The 19129-nt window shown below is 46.0% G+C and overlaps 2 protein-coding genes across 2 annotated transcripts in view; one reads left to right on the plus strand and one right to left on the minus strand.

Moving 5' to 3' along the window:
• Positions 1 to 7286: 7286 nt before the first annotated feature.
• Positions 7287 to 14525, minus strand: LOC130377259 (suppressor of cytokine signaling 6). The gene is made up of 3 exons (XM_056584297.1): positions 14129 to 14525; positions 13626 to 13695; positions 7287 to 13303 (listed from the first exon to the last, which is right to left on the minus strand). Exon 3 carries the CDS (start codon positions 13278 to 13280, stop codon positions 11577 to 11579), a length of 1704 nt encoding a protein of 567 aa, XP_056440272.1. The 5' UTR covers positions 13281 to 13303; positions 13626 to 13695; positions 14129 to 14525; the 3' UTR covers positions 7287 to 11576.
• A 4182-nt stretch (positions 14526 to 18707) lies between these two features.
• The window catches only part of rttn (rotatin), a 63912-nt gene continuing 63490 nt past the window's right edge, over positions 18708 to 19129 (plus strand). Inside the window, exon 1 of the mRNA XM_056584649.1 lies at positions 18708 to 18858. Within this exon, the coding sequence (XP_056440624.1) occupies positions 18828 to 18858 (31 nt within the window). The 5' untranslated portion in view covers positions 18708 to 18827. The remainder of the gene's footprint in view (positions 18859 to 19129) is intronic.

A 19129-nucleotide genomic window follows, 5' to 3' on the forward strand; every position in this document is an offset into this window, starting at 1 on the left:
GCACCAATCATCTCCAGCGCTGGGGGCTTACGGGCTGATTTGAAGGTGCTCTTCTCGGCGACCTTTACCCTAAACAGTTTGGAGTGGAATCAAAGAAGTAGGAGAAATGATTAAGTGCTTCTAAATATAAAGACCATAACTGTACGTCTATAACCAAGAGCAGGTGATTCACCAGGAGGGGGTTAGTCTGAGTGTCTCCTCGGCAGCCGTTGTTTTATTATAGCGATGAGATCTGTGTGTGCAGAAACACTATCAGCAATGAGAATTAATTAAGAAATAAAACTAATAGAATAAAATGTTGAGTTTTGCCAAATTGTTATGTTGTGCGTCAGTGTGTATGTGTGAATGCATCAGTCTGAGACTGTGTGTGTGTGTGTGTGTGTGTGTGTGTGTGTGTGTGTGTGTGTGTGTGTGTGTGTGTCTGGGGTTGCATGTGTGTGTCTGCCTTTGTGCGCCTCAGCCTTAGTTTGTCTATGTGTGTGCGGTTATGTGTGCCTGTGTGTGAGTGAGTGTGTGTGGGAGTGTGTGTTTGCGTTGCGCATGCTGATCATTTATCTTCCCGGGCCAGCTTGTTGCGTATTGTCTCCCTCTCATTCCGCATCGTGTTAAAGTTAAACAACTCAGCCAATCTTCAGAACCCTGACAGTTAGCGAGATGAATAAATAAACTAACACATTCTAGCAGCGCGCACATCCCAGATGTGGATATTTAGTCGTTCTCCTCAAACAGAATTATTTCAGTTTTGCTTTAGCCGACTCCCCAGCCTCATTACTATTGCATCGGCCACCAGCGACTTTTATTCATCAGGACTGCTTTACATTATTTACAAACTGGAAACAATTGAAGGGGGGCTTTGGGGGGCGACGGGGGGGGGGGGCACAGTATTACAGGATTGGGAGACACCATTAAAGTCCAGGAGTCTGAATTATGAATGGGAACGACGTTTGGACCGCACACTCCCACACCTCTGTATGCGGACAGAGATTAAAAGAGCATTTCCCTCCTTGCTCCCTCCTCGGTGTGGATGAAGGTGGGGGAGCAGAAGTAGGACAGAAGGCATGAGGCATCGGCGGACTGACTCACAGCCACAGCCGAGAAACATTAGCGGCGGAGGAACGCTTATGAAACAGGAATTAATGATTCTTTAACCAGACAGTCTCGCTGTAGGGGAGGGGGGGGAGACAGATGGAACAAGGAGGTAGAGGGATGGATTTGTGTAGCCATGTATTCAGAGGAATGGTGGGCACCCCCCCCCCCCCCCCAGAGATAATATAAACCACATTGTCTAAGCTCTTGTCTCCTAATCAGACTTTAGATTAGTAAAGACTGATGGCAGTTGAGCTCACATTTGGGTGAACTGGGCGTTTTGCTATGTTTCGCTTCATGTTGCGGCATAATTGGCGATTAACTGAGAACAAAAGCTATGCAAGCCCTCGTAAACGGTCAAGAGAATGTCTGTTTAGGTTTCAAATCAACACGGTGTAGACTGGCCACTTTAGAAACCCCCTTCTGAAAGCTTCCTCTACGTGCACAAAGGAGATTCTCCTCAGTAAAATATCTCCCCTATGAAACAGGTAACAAGGCATACCTCTGCCCCTTCAGGTGTTGGTTTACGGCCCAGGCTCTATGCCGTTCCCTCCCAGAGGTTCTGTCATAGCATAGGATGGCTTGAGCCGAGGTTAGCTAAGCTCTAACGAGGGACGTAGCATCGTAGCATTAGCAACAACACAGAGAGGCCCATAGTCACATGATTAGCAGTCAGGCAACCTCCTATTGATTTACCTTCAAAACGACTTTCATACAACAAAAAAAGAATGGTAGTTATATATGTTTAATTCAAAGTTATGAACACATCAATACTAGACCCAGCGACTGAAAGTTAAACTATTTATTATTAACAAATCATAAAAAAAAAAAAAATCCATACAAAGGCAAGTCTATTGAAAACACAATTCCTCCCGCAGACTCTCTCCTCAACAATGTCCGCCACAGACGTTTTCTTTCTCGCCAGAAGTCCTTCGATTCATATCGGCCCTTTAAAGATATCCCCCCGGGCCTGTGTCTGAGCCAACTACAAGTGTGTGTGTTTGTATAGATTTACATCAGCGTTAGAGAGCCGGGCTTCCTCCTCTGATCTCCTCCATCAAAAGGCCAGGATTCAGAAGGGCGTGTGGACCCAGGGAGGAGACGGACTACAAATCAGACCTCCTTTACAGTACGTCTGATATTCCCCAGACAGGGTCCGTGTTTGGAGATGAAGCCCGATCGACAGCCATTAGAACAATGGTGTGATCGCTGCCTCGGGGGACTTAACGAAACACCAGATCATAATAATAACCAGCGTGTTGCCTTGTTCTATTGATGCTCCGCTGTCCGCTGATATTGAATATAAAGTCGTGTTGGGAACTGTTAGTCAATAGGAGTGAGTCAATATTACAGGCATTGTTTAGGAAGACAATGAGCTCGCATTCAAAAGCAGGTGTAATAATCAGAGGGTTCTTACAGCAAGGAGACGTGATATTGTAAAATGAGACACTCATCGCGTCTGGCCCATTGTGTGTGTGTGTGTGTGTGTGTGTGTGTGTGTGTGTGTGTGTGTGTGTGTGTGTGTGTGTGTGTGTGTGTGTGTGTGTGTGTGTGTGTGTGTGTGTGTGTGTGTGTGCGCGTTCTTGTGTGTGTGTCTTTGTGTGTTTATGCGTGTGTGTGACTGCAGTAGGTACGGTGTTGACACTAGGAATATAAATAAACGGTGACAATGGTCTCTGTGGGAGTGTGGCTGAGCCAATAGAAACGTCATCCAGGCTCTTCTGTGTGGGGCGATGTGAGGTTATAACTTTGAGTTTCCCACAATGACGAACCGAGGCATACTATCAGCACTAACAAGGGCTATTGTTAGTTACTGTTGTGTTCCACATAACAAAACTGTCATATAGACATATGTTGGTATACTATTGCTAATAATAATTATTATAATAATCTGCGTCATCATCGTCATAATAACAAAATCAATAATAAGCACACACTTGACACGCCCTTCTTTTTTCATTTAATCCTCAAGATATATCTAAAGGCTATTATTCGTGTTGCCGGCCTTTTGGGTCAACTGTAACACCAATCCTTATTTCCTTGAGTCTCACAATTCTACAAGAAACCTACAGAAACAGACATGGTCTCATTGTAGTCCAAGATATGTATTTCTAGTGCCTTGTGTACTACAGTGTATATGTAGGAGATATCATCTGAGTGTTGGATTACCACCAGACCACAGTGTGAAGATACAAGCCTGTTCTTGCTGCTGTCACAGGGCAGAGGGTAGACAGTACACCATAGGGTAGTCGATATGAACCCAGTATCTCCTTATGACACCGAAGAAACACAGGTAATGTGGGAGGATTTCAAGAGAGCCCATGAACCTGAAGTAATTAAGGGGACGGACGTTCAGAGACAATATGTAAAGAGCCCTGGCTCGAGCAGGAGATTAAACTTCTGTAAAAGTTTCCATAATTATAACCCATGAATTAACATGTCAAAGACACTCCCCAAGCTGTTCCTGTTTGATAAATCCCACTTGTTGTTTTTTCTTTTTCTTAAATAAACCACACATATTTACATTTTCGATTTTACTGTCAGTCTTGTCCTTAAGGTCAGATTCATGTTTCATTTTCTGCCGTTTTAATTGAAATCGATCAATAATGTTAACCTTGTTAACATCACTCAGTAGGCTGCCTTGCAAATATTAACATGCCATTGACAGTCATTGAGCATTCCACACAATACGCACCATGTTTCAGGGGCACGACTCCTCATATGTTTGGGAAGGGGTGGGTCGGGGGGGCCCAGCGTCGCTCGATGGCCTGACGGACGGTGCGCGTCGTATCACCGACCCTGCCTGCGGGTATTATGAAAGGAGCGAGCCAGTGTAGCCGAAGCTCACGCTGACGCGACGCGGCACTCGGAGCTCATTCGGTGTCGCTGAGAGACGGAAAGGGGACGAAGCAAACATGACTGCGCACTCAGTGATATGCGAGGTTTTAATTACCGTGCAGCATCTTGATTGTGGGAGGAGCCATGGTCCCTTGGAACCATGGACATATTAAAGCGCTTGGAACTGCGTGTTAAATAGTCAAAAATAAATACATTTTATTTAAGGGTTGTAGGCTAAGGGTTTTCTTTGAAAAAAAAAAAAAAGTGTGCCAAAAGACTATAATGCTAAAACAGTCGCCAAAAGCATGATGCGCAATAGAACTTCGGCAGTCATACAGCATCACACAGTCATACAAATCACACATTTTTAGAATCTGAATAACGAGTGCTATGTTGGAAATTAGCGGTTGAGCCATAGCAACACTAAAGCATGGGCCACGCCCCTATCTCCGAGAGCTGGTGGGAATCACGTCGCCGGAGGAAGTGACACGCCGCCACCTGTTCTCATTTCATCCCGCTCTCCCCGGGCCTCTTGGATCACCGTGGAAGGGCAGACTCCCAGGAACTCCCTGAGGAATGGATACAAAACTCACACTCTGCAACACTCGTCATCCACTTCCTGACGGCAGCCACCTGTTCAGGAGCTCGCCCCCCCCCCCCCCGCCACACGGCCCCTCCTCCAGCACACACTCTCTGTGAGGGGAGGTGGAGGGAGACGGAGGGATGGGGGAGGGGGATGGAGAGAGATGGAGGGAGAGGGAGGGAGAGGGATGGAGGGAGACAGAGAGAGATGGAGGGAGAGGACTGAGGGAGAACATTATTGATGTGGCAGAGGGGGCAGAGTGGAGTAAGGCAGGGTATTATGTTGCCCCGGTGGCCGTTACCAGATGTCTGATTTCACCCCGTCTTTATTAATCTGTTCTTATGTATCTCCCGGCGTGTATACACTTAAGTCTGTAATTCGATACACACACGCACACGCACACTCGCTTGCGGACGCCTTTTTGATCGAATTTAAAATTCCATTTGACTCGTGCTAAGCGCTACGCCAATACCGGTACCCGGTGGTATGATACCCTGAAACATGGATTTGTCTCTTAAGAGTTCCCAGTGGTAGGCTACTCTGGAACATGGAGCTAGCTTAGCAGCTTCATAAAGAGAACGACTTGATTAGAATGTCTACTACTAGAGATGTTCGATACCACTGTTTGATTCCCGATACCAATTCCGATTCCTGAACTTGAGTATCGTCCGATGAAGAGTATATACCGATACAGCATCTAGCATTGTATTATCGGAGAGATTCCGACACTGGTGGCACCGGTATCGCACGGAACAACACTACCTACTACCAATTGGAAACCTAACCTTCCGAACGACAACCATTCAAAGCCTGAGATAACCCCGGCGCAGACGGAGCCAGGCTCTCGCCCCCCCCACCGTCACCACGGAGGTCTAGGACGGGGCCTGCATGGTTTGGGTTCGGGGGCTTGATGAAGATGAAGGCCATCCCTGCTCCAACCAGGCTAATTGAGGTTGAGGGACAACTAATGCATGATAAATGGGGCAAGGAGTGGGTCCCGGTGGTGCGAGGCACGGCTGGCATGAGATCACAAGCGCTAATAGAGCCAGAAACTTTCGCCGGAGTGTGAGAGACATCTGTTAGCAGCAGGGTGACCTGGAGCTCCGTCGTTACCAGCTAGACCCACCAATGTTTTGCTGGCATGTCAATTTAAAGCGATATATATGTTTGCCGGGTAATTCGAGCTGTCTCCGTCAGCCCTGTTTGTAGGTGACAAATGAGCGCACCATGCAGTGCAGCAGATGGCAGGACCGAACCATCAATCTGAGACGGGGAGACGTGTGACGGATGAATTCTCCCGCATAAACAGTTTCCAACCAAGGAGCACTGGGGAGGAGATTTGCTCACAAACGAGCGCTTTGGTGTTGATATTATGGACTTTAAGAAACGCACACAGCATCTCTGATTATATTTGATGTAGTTTCCCGGTTAAATATCGACGGCGTTTACTCTTATTAGGGTGCGTGTATTTCTGTGTGGTGAAACGACTGGAAGCTGTGAGCAAAAGGAACATAATACGAGAGTTCACACTGTGTGCTGAGACAGCAGCATACCGGCTTCTCCTTTTATTTTTATTTTTGTCGAATGGCACGAATTAGCATGAAGGACTGAAAGCAGCAGCCTGGGTTACAGCCATTCAGCGCTGGTGGGGAGAACTCTGGGAATATTACAGCAAAGTTTGCAAATAAGATGAGGTAGTGTCACATCGTTTCATGTTACACATTCTTAGGCAAAAATAAATAAAAAATCCCCCAAAAATCTAACAAAACCTTTGCTGGAAATAAGCATTTGAAATAGCGGGAATATAAAATCTTTCCAAAACGAAAAGCAAAACAAAGAGAGCTGAAGGCAGCGATAAGGTCTTTCATGATGAAGGCATCACCATATGACACAAGACCACCAGTGAGCCCCATGAATAAATCATGGCTCGCCAGGGCAGAGGGGTGTAAACAGTTGTGCATCTTCACCTCAGATGCCTGCAGAGGCCTGTCAGACGCCAGCGTTAACAAGGCCTGCCTCCTCCTCACGATGCAACCCATGTTCCAGCAGATCCAAGTCCAAACTTGACACCCCAGCCCCCCTGCCACCCCCATCCCTACCCACTTCCAACCCCCCCAACTCCATATATAACACAAGAACACACTCTGTGCTTTTCCAGAGTCGACACAAATTGGAAGCACAGAAGGGAGAGGGTAGCGTTGTTGGTAATCCCAAACCATGAGGCTGTTCTCTTGGCCAGCTGTACCGACTCTGAAAGGACAGTAAAGTGTGCGCCGACAGAAGCCATTACTTTCTGCACACTGTGCAGTGTAGATCAATAACAACGGTTGCTTTCGACAGATGGATGGCAGAGAATTGCACGTTTTTCAGTGTATAGCAAACCGTTCAATGATGCAGTTTGGACATACAGCACATAAGCGCTGGTTTGTTTGCTCCAACGACCCACGTCGATATGGATGTATTTCACCTGCTGATCTCCAAGGGAACATCTCTCTGCTGCTAGGTTACGGTAGCCTGTTAGCAGCAGAGGTGCCTGGCTATTCCCCAAAGAGGAGTCAGTAGAAGAGGTTCAAGCTAATGTAAAAGATTGGCCCATTTGCTCGTAGGATGAGGGATGATATCTGGCAAAAACACGATAGTTTACAGACAGGCCTATTTCTTAATGAAGCATAACTAAGTGTCTCCTGCTAAACCTTGCCTTTCCCGTGTGAGGTATCGAACAGAAAATACCCTTTCGGGGTATCTTACAATCATCTTACAATACCACGATTCCATACACAGACTAATAAAATGGATACGGATTAAGGCAATTTTTCAGAATATATTTTATTTATAATTTATAATTGGCAGATACAAAAACTTTTTAACTGTATCCAAAATGTGCAATAAATCACGGCTGATTTTTGTTTTCAAACGAAAAAAAATACAAAAAGACAATCTATGTTGGGAAATTAATTGTGGACAACAAATGTAAACTGGGGTGACCGGTTTATACAGAGGAGCTAATAACTATTGATGACATTTTACCGACTACAGTTCACAAATCTGCCCCTCTCTCCCAAAACGATACCCAAAGTCATGTGTCTGTGTGCATGTGTATGTGTGTTTGTCGTGTACATAGATCCAAATGGTGACATTCTATTTCCACATTGTTAAATACAAGAAAGGCCATCATATCTGAAAGCAGCACAAATGTGTACAACACATTGAAATGAAATAACGTTTCTAAAAATTGTACCAAAATGATCATGAGGACAAACCATGAAAGTAAAAAAAAAAAAAAAAAAAAAAGGTGGAGGTTTGGTGAGTGTTTGGGGGGGGGGGGGGGGGGTCAACAAACATAGCAGTAAACAAATACCTTCATTGCAGAGATGTTCAAACAATACCAGAGCTTGTTAAGTGCTAATCAGCTATACATTGTGGACTGAAAATGCTTCTGCACTTTCAACAAGCGTCAATCTCCAAAGTCACACGTCGAAGGCAATAACGCTTAAAGGATAACAGGCCACCCTAATCCCAGGCTATTTAGATACTTTGAAATCACAGCAGATACCCCTGTCTGGTACTCAACAGAGTCTAGCTCGTTAGAAACAGCCGGGACACGGAAATTAAAACAGGACACACAATTAAAAAGTACACCGGGTTAGAAAATAAAAAGACCAACAATTCACTTTCACATTTTTAACTCGCTTTAAAGAGAACCTAAAAATAAATGCAACAGTCTAACCTTCGATCGACATTCTTTGCTATGATGAGGCTGAGGAATGAAAAGTCTAGGGGTTAACAGGGGGCAGGCGGTTACAGTTTGATGCTGGTGCTTTACGCTGCGTCTCCTGATGATATGAGAAGAAGCAAAAGGATGTTGGTTGATTGATTATTCGACCTAAATTATCCTATGATCACTACTAGCAAGTGTGCACTTCCGTCCAGAGGTTTTGGCTGTTGTAACTTTAATTTGAATGATAACTTCTGCGGGACAACTCAGGAGAGGCAAGATCCAAGTGTTTTCTTTTTTAAAAAGGTCAACCTTCAAGTGCAAAAGTCTCAATGCGTTTGTACTGGTGCTGCATTACATAATCAGTGGTCGGCCACCAAGCCCCTAATAGATGCTGCAGCCAAACATACACTGCTAAATCCTTTTTATATGACCCCCTCCAACCCCCGATCACACACACACACACCTCCCGATGGCAAAAAAACAACAAACACAATTCTTGCACACACAATGTCCAGCTGGTTAATATAAAACAATATTCCTTTACACAGCCAATAATGCACACCTAGATCCTTCATTCCTATATATTTCAAAGCCGTTTTAAACATGCAACACCTTCCAATCTTCCTATCCAAATTACTGTGCCAACTTCACTGTGACTTTGTTTGGACATTGTCTGCACCCTCTAAAAACTAGAACTATGCACTAGGAAAAACATACCTAAAGTTGTCTGAAAGACATTACCAAATACTTTTCAAGGACACCCATGTCAACAAAAAGATACTCAAACTTAGCGTGTCAATTTTTTTTCCCTGTCAGAATCTCTGCATAAAGCACTTGCGTCGCATACGGTGTGCTTTCCCTTTGTTCTGAATATACAGCCCAGTAGAGAAAAATATGTGGGGTAGTGGAGCCCGGTGGGAGCGGATACGACGGGTAAGAGACACCAATCACAAAAAGATTTCAACGCCCTTGAAAACAACATGTGACAATGAAATACAATGACTTTCATGAGGCCGACTCTGGAGTTTCGTCATGTCCCTAAACAAAAAAAAGGCATGGCCTGGCTTTCGCGAAACGCCTGCGATACGTAGGCTCACAACAGCTAGGGTTCTGTGATGTGGAGCTAGCAGGCTCAATACAAGCATCACCAGGGGAGGGGGGGAAAGGAAGAGCCAGCCCTACATGGGGACTGGGTTAATTGACTAGAGGTCCATTTTGTTTTTGGGTACTGGATGGGTTACGTCATCCGTGGGGTAAATGCTATAGTGCGCGCACATCCAACGTCCTCCTAAGCCCTCACGACATGGTCAGTCATTTAAAGATGGCGTACGAGTGCACGTTCTTAACAATCTTGAGCCGTTACTTCATGCGAATACAAGCGTTGCAGATCATGAGAAATGGCGTTTCCCACGTCCGAGCTGTGGTGCAGCGTTCGCAACATTCCTAATGGGGAACCGTTAAACTGTTGTCTCGTCTTTTGCTTGCTCATTTTAATTAAAATTTCGAAAGCTTAATACATCAAGTCACTGCTGGTCCTCCCAAGAGCACAAGTGTAATATAAACAGCGTCATGTAACCGGTACCTTGTCTACCCTTTGCTTCAAGGTGATGGCTACATGCAGTCATACCACTTTATACCCAGTTTTTCATTTGCCAAAAACTAAATTATTGGTTAAACCCCCTCACTGAGTAGTCTGGGGCCAACTCAGCAATTCAATGAAACCGTCCCAGATCATTTAAGTCTAAGCCTATTTCATGAAAGGTTTTTCACCAAGCCTGATGGTGGCTCTTATTGACTGACCGATAGCAGCTCGGGAACAGGTCATGAAGATATGAAGTTAGTGTTTCATTACGTTCAAGTAGGTTACTAATAAAAGTGCATGGTACCATAGATGGTATAGCCCTGGTACAGGTGTACATCATAATATGGCACCCAACTGAAATGATACTAATAGTTACTAGTAACTAGATGTAGAAAGAACAAATAAAGGACATGCATTGCCTAGATTATCAAAGGGTTATGGAATAAGGAATAAAATACAATGTTGTATTCTCTTGGACACTGATAACAGACGTACCTTTTCTAAAGCCATACATGGCTGAAGAAAAATGTAACGGCTCTTGGGGCGTGAATTTCCTTTCCTTGCATCTGTCCAAGGAAGGGAAGACTATGTCAATAAGGAGCTTAAAGGTTGGGTATGGAATTCTCTTTTTTGGCCATTTTTGCAAAATTACTGGTAATCCTTATCATAACCCACTGAGTTAGAAGTACTGACATAAAAATTAAACAAGTCAATCATCTGTGGAACGGGCAGGGCTCGAAAAACTCCAGCCAATGATTTCCAGAACCACCGAGTGGCATTGGACAGTAAGTACGTCAAACGGTCGTACTGCACTCCCCCTCCCCCGCGCGTGACCCCTTCGTGCACGTACTCAAAGCTCGTGACCCAGAGCAAGCTTCTGTTTGTTGTTATCCTGCGGTAGCTACTGGAGCTAGCTAACTAGCTAATGGCTTGCTCTCGTGCATCTGTGTTCGCGCTCGTGCATGATTGCAAGTCCATGTACTTGGAATGGGTGGAGTCAGAGTCAGCGTTGAAGGAGAACATATGACCATAAGAGTTGTGTATTTTTTTAAATCTGCTGGCGTTTCGCAAATCCCATACCCAACCTTTAATTTAAAAACAGAGATCATCTTTGGCTATTGAAGCAATTAAAACACCCTTCACGTTATCTTACAACGGTGTCAGAGGGCAAGTGTCTGTCAACAGTAAGCACAGAACAAACAAACTGTTTAAAGTGTTGATGACTCAGACAACAATGTGTAACACAAAACCATCGTCAAAACAATGTGCCAATGGTCACAACCAGTCTGCAGGGGGGGGGGGGGGGGATATTTTAAAAGGGAGGGATCCAAATTGTCGCTTCCCCCTCGCTTCAGTATTTCAGAATATTTACCATGCCACATAAAAAAAAGTCAAATTTCATAAGTCGTTAAAATTCCAACCAACCTAGTCTTTTTTCTTTGTACATGTTATCGTGTTCTAGGTGGACCGCTAGCGTCACAAGTTCCCTCATCAGAATGCTCATGTTGAATGTAATGTATGGTGCGGCCTGGATGGTCTCCCCGGAGGCCTCTCCGAAGAACAGCCACGGGCTGGCGGCCAATCCGGGCAAAGAAACTCAAGTGGAAACCGCGGGATAAAAGGACCGGACAGCGACAGAGTCACCCCGACACAAATAAACGGCGACTGAAAACCAACTTCCCCAAAACAATGGTCGTCTGAAGTGTAAACCTTGTATGAAATCTCTTAACTGAACCCAAAAAGTGCAAATTGCTACCACAATCCTGTCCTCAGTAGTGCTTCTCCTGCAGGTAATCTTTCATCTTGTTGGGTAAAGGCAGTTTCTGAATCAGGTCGATCCTGGTGTACTGTCTGATGACGAAGCGACACAGATACTGCAGCGAGCGCACTTGCATAAACCGAGACACGGGGTTGGTCAGTCTGACGGGGTAGGTGGCGGACCCGGGGAGGCGGGACCTGGAGTAGCAGAAGGCTCCGCTCTCCGAGTCCTTGATGGAGTAGTCGATGAGGTCCACGATGGACGTGTGGCCCTCGACGTCGGGCTGCTCGTAGAAGCTGAAGCGCCCGTTGGAGTGTTCGATGCGGGTGTGGAGGGTCTTCCCCTGCGAGCGGAAGCTCAGGCTGAGCAGGTAGCGGTCGTCCGAGCTGTCCCGCACCAGGAACGAGCCGTCCAGCAGGTTGACCAGCTTCTCCTCGGCCTCCCAGCGGGTGATGGGGCCCCAGTACCAGCCCTGCCTGGCCAGCTTCTTCAGCTCCTCCGTGAGGCTGGTCACCACCATGGGCCCGCTGGCCTGCACCGAGTCGTACACCCGGCTCACCCCGGGGGCGGAGTGCGGGTCGAAGTTCAGGTGGTGCCTCACACGCTCGGCCACCCGGCTGTCCGTCGAGCTGAACCCTGAAAAAGTCCTGGGGAGCTCCCGGTGGCTGAGCGGAGAGAGGGGCGGCGGGACCTCCGGCGCCGAGCCCTCCAGCATCACGCCGGCGGGGCACACCAGCAGGCCGTTGACGGAGGGCTCCATGTAGAGCTCCGGGGGAAGGCCGCCCACCAGGTCCAGGTCCTCCTGGACGCGGTCCGGCGGAAGGAGCCCGTCCTCCGCCTCCGTGACCACCTCCATGGGGGAGGAGTGGTCCAGGCAAAACGAGTGAGGCCCCTCGGGGTACATTCCCTCGTCTAAAGGCAAGGTGTACTGGATGTAGTCCTGGGGCATCAGCCCCAGCACCACAGGCACGTCATGTTCAATGTTCAGGTGCAGCGCCCCGTTCTGCGCCTGCTGCTGGAGGCTCTTGAAGGACTCCGCCCGCTCCTGGAAGAAGCCCTCGGTCTGGAAGTCGTGGAACTCCTTGCGGACGCCGTTGAGGCTGGGACTGGGGCTGGGGGAGTGGACCATGGCTTTCACCTTCACCTCCATCTTGATGCAGGCCTCGTCCGCAGCCACAGAGCGGATTGGCCACGGCGACGGGCTGTAGTGGTGGCTCCGCAGCGACGAGGACCTCAGCGGACGCTGGGCCTTCACCTCGTTGAAGCTGATGGGCACCGAGGCGGACGAGAAGGTGTCGTCGTCCTCCACGGAGCCCACGGCCGACGAGCCACCCTTCACCTTGGCCTTCTGCTTGGTGGACAGCCGCCTCTTCAGCGAGCCCATCAGACTCTCGCTCTTGGCCCGGCCCTTGTTCTGACCCCCCTTGTCCTCGTCGTTGCCGAGGTCACAGCCGGCGAGGTCTTTAGTATAACAGCCCCCAAAGAGGGAGTCCTCCTTGGAATAGTCAGTGGTCATGGAGGGCTGCTGGAGCATGACAAAGTCGCCCTCCTCTTTGCCCTTTATGTTCAGGGACTTTCGGATGGTCTTAAGGCTTATCTTCTTCATCCTGGCAGGCCCTCTCGAGTGGCAGCATGGGGGGGGATGGCTCCCCGGGTATCCTGAAGAATGTGCTATCCACAGTGTCCTCCCATCAGGCCACACAGAACTAGTCATGCATGTAATAGAGTGGCCATACCCTGTAGTCGAAGAAACACACAGATTGGTGATTAAATTACAAGATAAATATTCTAAAGCACATGTTGGCAGACAATAACATTAAACGATTAACATTGGTAATAGTACCACCCACATTGACAGCATCTGATGCAATACAAAATGAAACTAACAGCAGTGTTCATAATCAAAGCATCAAGTGCAAATACTTCCTTTGTATTCACAAAGGCATGTTACACTTTTTGTGACACAAAACTGACTTTCATGTGACTGATTAAACATGTTAATAATTTGCAGCCAAACCAAAGACTACAGTTATAACCCAGCTGTAATCTGATTACTCACCATTACGTGCCTGCAAATGGTGACTCAGTTGGATGGGCTAGGTTCCACTTCCACCAATTCACCTCTGATGCTAGAAGTGAAAATGAGCAATACTCAGTAAAACATCAAGTTATCCAGGGAAAAGTCATTGACAACTACATGCCCATTCGTGGTCAGATTAGATATGTCAGACTCATTGATTCTAAACCACGGTGTTTGAACCCGCACTGTTGTGGCGATAGCCTATAGGCCTATGGGTACAAGACAGGACACATTGGATATAGTTCACCAACTGGACTCGTTTTTAGTTTACAGAACAAGCATTTATATTGACAGTGACATGAGAGCACCTGTGGAAACAATCGCCCAGGTCCTGACTCCCAAATCACTCTATAGTCACCTCATCTTAACCACTTCATCCTTGATCAACTCAGTGCTAACAGAGCAGCTACCATGTCGTTGTTGATGTCACCATCTCTCCACACTGGATTTAACCAAACAGCAACACCCAGACCGTGTCTTACCCTAGACGTGAGGTGTCGCCATGTCCCGTCAGGTCAGACGATCAGGTGTGCCAGCGAAACTCGTTTTGTCTACAGAAAACGTCCTTTAAAAGCTCGATCGCCAGACGGTTTGTGTTAGCTTAGCTACCTAGCCGTTAGCAGGCTACGCAACCAGCTAGCATCGTGTGGGTTAGCTTTGGAGAACATACTTGTTGTGCGGTCGGACAGTCGCCCTCACCGACGGCTAACGGCCGTCCCCCCCTGCGGTTGGTATCCCTTTACGCATATAAACATGTATATATCAATGCCAAGCGCCATCAAAGGGGCGACAGCGGGCGCTATCCTGGTGTTGGGAGCTAATACAATCTAGCCTCACGGCCTCTCGCTTTCTTCCTTTGTTGCCTGTTGAATTGTGGGAGAGCAGATCCACCCTCAGCCAATCAGAGCCTGGCATGGGGAATACATCCCAAGCAGGCCAGCTTGCATGTTGTTACTCACAAACTATTGGTGATCTCTATATACCATTGAATAATGTAAACCCTGGCCTTTGAGGGGTACTTGTAAGCATGTAGTATAAATCAATTATTGTAAGAAGGGAACCCTTGATTTAATTTGCTTTGACAGTTCACTTTGAAGTGACACCTTCGGCTGAGGCGTGTTGTATCTTGTTAAGTAATCAGACAGGCACAGTGGGAAATCATTTTGAAGATTTTCTTCTGCAGGTGCGTAAACAGGCACTTACAGAAGAGGGGTCTAAGGGTTGCTAAGCACCTTCTTTCAGATGCCAATGCTGCCCTTTTTTCAAGGCAATTATTTTGTTTCTCAAAGATTTTCTTTTTGGAAATACATGGCCTTAATAAACTGTATAGCAAAGTAACGCAAACAGTTCATATTCTATCATTTGTCTTGTGTTAACATTCTTTGAATGCACTGCAAATACATGAATGAACCACAATTTAAACTGTGTTTTCTCCGCTAGTAAAAGACAACAGATGTGCGCACGGTATTTTGATATATGGCTTGTTAAATCCAGATTTAATAATTGTAATACTTGAAATAAAAAACGAATTTCAACAGTGAGCATCTGTTTAGACCAAGGCTTGTAAAGAAAGTATTAATCTCATCCATCTTTCACATTAGGTCCATAATGCCATCCATACGACAAGAACAAATGGTTACGCTCTAAACATTAATAAAAAAATATTTAATTGTAAGCATTTACAATTCCCCTACATATTAGTGTACAGATTATTTCTAAATGCCAGGCATTGCGTAGCATTTATGCAAAAATATGTTTCCAATCTGTATTCCAGAATATATTAGCATAGGACTTTTCGAAACAACTATTTGAGATAGCAGCCAAAACTTGTACTTTGAAATGATACATTGGTTACCTAATTAGTGTCAGTATTGTTTTAAAGTAAATTGTGTTTACCACTTCCAGGCAGGCTAATTTGGACCATGCACCAAACATTACATTGTTTTTTCCACACTGTCAAGTGCATGGCATGCCTCTCCCCAAGCTATTAGGGTGGCTGTGCAGACAGGCTCTTTGCAAAGACTCTAATTACCAGGCCCTATTAGGGTTCATCAGGCTGCCTTAACTTGATGTGTTGGCGCAGAATAGGGGGGGGGAGGCACAGTGGAGTGGTGATATTATTATTCTTTTCGTAGATAGCACAACGCAGGGACAACGGCAGAAAAGGGTGCAATGTTTCTACAAGCTAAATTAGACCTGACAAATAAACTTTAGGCTGTTTGATATTTGCTTTGCGAGACAGTTAAATTAAACATTGAGACGGGGGATTAACGAGGTGGTTTTCTGTTATGACAGGGTAAATAGATCAAGCATTGACTAATAATAAGTACTAAGATTTACATGAAACAATATTTGCCCATAACGTAAGAGACAAGGATTACCGCAAGCAATTTCTTCAGTTGGTTAGACCATACAAAACTCCTTGTATGTGTTTGCTTTGATTCTTTGCTTTCTGTAGTTGAATGGGCGATGCGATAGCATAAAGTGAATATGGAAGGATCCTGTGATGCAGCACGCTGTGCTACTTAATGAACAGCTCATGTGGGGCGGCACCTCGTGGTTCACCTTCATTTCTGATGTAGAGCTCCTAAATGACTTGCTCAATATGCATGTGTGATGCTGTGGGCTCGACTCCGGTCCTCTGACTTCACTCTTGGTGCTGAAGGGGAGATTGTCTGGAGCCCCCAGGTGCCCCCCCCCCCCCCCGCCCCCCTCATATCCTCAACACTTGCAGTGGAGCGGAAGACGTGTACAGCGGGCATGTCAAACGGTGACAGGGCCGGTGGGACCACTTGGGCTCTTCGGTTTCAGACATGACTGTGGAATAACATAGCAAGGCGCTTGAGCCACACAACGCACTCCGAGAGAAGTGCATGCAACAGACACGCTCAAATCCCACACTACTGTTTCAATCCTGATACTATGACGGTACAGAACTCCCAGGATATGTTGTAACCTCTTTTTTATGCTCTGTCTATTCATGTTTTCTCTCCTCAGCAGCCAAAGAGATCCTACAATATGCAATATTTACAATTATCTTTCACACATGCATTATGCAATGGAGGAGGGGTTCATAGAATAGAGTATAAATATACATGTATGACTTATTATAGCATATAAATGTTATATTTACCAAGGGTTCAACAATGGTCGTTTGTTATCCACCCTTTATTTCCAATTAATAATTCTGACGGTAACTCTTATTAACTGTTGGCATATGGGGTGCTATATTTTGTTAAATTATAATAATGACATGACTAATTTATTTATTTGATCTTGTTTAATGCTTGGTGGGGTCGTGCCAAGGGGAAAAAGAAAAACAACAACAGATCTTTGTGTTTATCTTGCGGTTCCCAGGTATTGGAAGTCTATTGGTTTTTATTTTGCATTTTCCCCAGTTTTCCCCAATTTCATACAGACAATAATAATAATAAAAATAATAATAATAATAATACATTTTCTTTGTAGAGCACTTTACATTCGAAAATCTCAAAGTGCTACAGAGTTTAAGAGAGAAAAAAGGGTTGTTAAAACATATAATACATATACAGTAAAAGAGAAATTAGTAAAAGTATTTTTTAAAAAGATAAGTCTTAAGGTTTAGTTTAAAAGCAGCTGGAGTCTGTGGGGCCTTCAGGTGGTCAGGGAGGGCGTTCCATAGTCTTGGGGCAGCAGCGGAGAAAGCCCGATCGCCCATGGTGTGGAGCTTGGTCTTAGGTGGTCTGAGGGTGTGTGCTGATGCAGAGCGAAGGGTGTGTGAGGTGGTCTGGGGGGTGAGGAGCTCCTGGAGATAGGGGGGGGGGGGGGGGGCATGTCCGTGGATGTACTGGTGGGTGAGGGGGGAGACCTTCTGAATGTGACAGGGAGCTAGTGAAGGGATTTGAGGATGGGGGTGATGTGTTCATATTTGCGCACCCTCATCAGGATCCTGGCAGCGCTGTTTTGTATGTACTGGAGCTTCTGAATGCTCTTGCCAGAGAACCCCATGAGGAGTGCATTGCAGTAATCCGACCTGGAGGAGACAAAGGCGTGGACGAGCCTCTCTTCATCTGCCTGGGTGAGTATAGGCCGTAGTTTGGCAATGTTTTTGAGGTGGTAGAATAGATAGATAGTTGCTGGTCCATTTTAACACCCAGGTTGGTGACAGATGTGGAAGGGGGAATGTTTTGGCCAGAGAAAGTGATACTGGTGATGTGGGAGGAGCGGAGCTGGTGTGGTGGGCCGATGACGATGGCTTCTGTCTTAGAGCTCTTCAATTGAAGAAAGTTGAGCTTCATCCACGCCTCTCTCTCCTCCAGGCAGGTGGTCAGTGTGGATGTTGGCAGGGGGCACGGTACAGCTGTGTGTCATCAGCATAGCAATGGTAGGATAGCCCATGCCTACTGATGACGCTGCCCAGGGGGAGCAGGTAGATGGAGAAAAGGGTGGGGCCCAACACCGAGCCCTGGGGGACACCGCGGGTGACACTGTGGGTGTGCGATTTGCTTTGCCCAGGGCGACGTGCTCGGGTCTGCCGGTGAGGTAAGAGGTGAACCAGTTGTGTGTATTTCCTGTGAGTCCAACGGTGTATTGCAGGCGGTGGAGGAGGATATTGTGGTCGACTGTGTCAAAAGCAGCTGTTAAATCCAAGAGGACAACAAGTCTATTCATTTATTTCATCATTTTGTGCTCATTATACTAACTTAAGTATGAGGTTGAGTGTATAATATATTATAGATATTTTGGTCTTTGTGTTATTGATTCTTCCCTTTGAACACTTTTAAGGGAAGAGTCAATGGCACACAAAGTGAAGAAAATAAACATATAATATATGTTATGAGTTTACACTGTGTGTGTACTCACACAATGTTAAGCCGTCTATTCATATATACTACACATACCATAGAGTAAACAGCACTTGTAAATATCATATTTAACCTGTGTAATGTTGACTATATGGGTCCTTCAGAGGACGCGTGTTTTTCTTGAACACCCCCGTGTGTTTCTTGAACACCCCCTTGCTCCCAACCAGGAAGTCAAGGGACGCCGCTCTGGCGCGTACGTTGAAAACAACCCCGGGTAAACGCTGCTGATGTGACACTGACAGAAGTTTAGCATCATGCTGATGTCGCCCGACTCGTAACGTTAGTGTCGTTACTTATAGATTTTTTTTATCACCATCGCCACAATAATAAACTGGATATGGATCTTTCTCATCTTGTAAAGAAAATAGGTACGAAACGCACGATAATAAACTGAGCGAAGTTCGGTGGTCAGCATCTTCGCTGCTAACTAAAGTGGTCGCAGGATTGTAATTCTTACGAACTATATACACTATTTATTGTCTTTAAGTGTTCTAATGGCTCTCTAAAAATACCAGGAAACAATTAACAACAATATTGCCTTTTGAATCGTAGCCTACGGTTGATATAACACGAACGGTGAAACACGTTACGTTACGTTAACTGTACCGTACTGTAACGTTACGTGCTGTAACGTACTGT

This window comes from Gadus chalcogrammus, chromosome 23 (genome assembly GCF_026213295.1).
Source record: "Gadus chalcogrammus isolate NIFS_2021 chromosome 23, NIFS_Gcha_1.0, whole genome shotgun sequence".
NCBI classification, from domain to species: Eukaryota; Metazoa; Chordata; class Actinopteri; order Gadiformes; family Gadidae; genus Gadus; species Gadus chalcogrammus.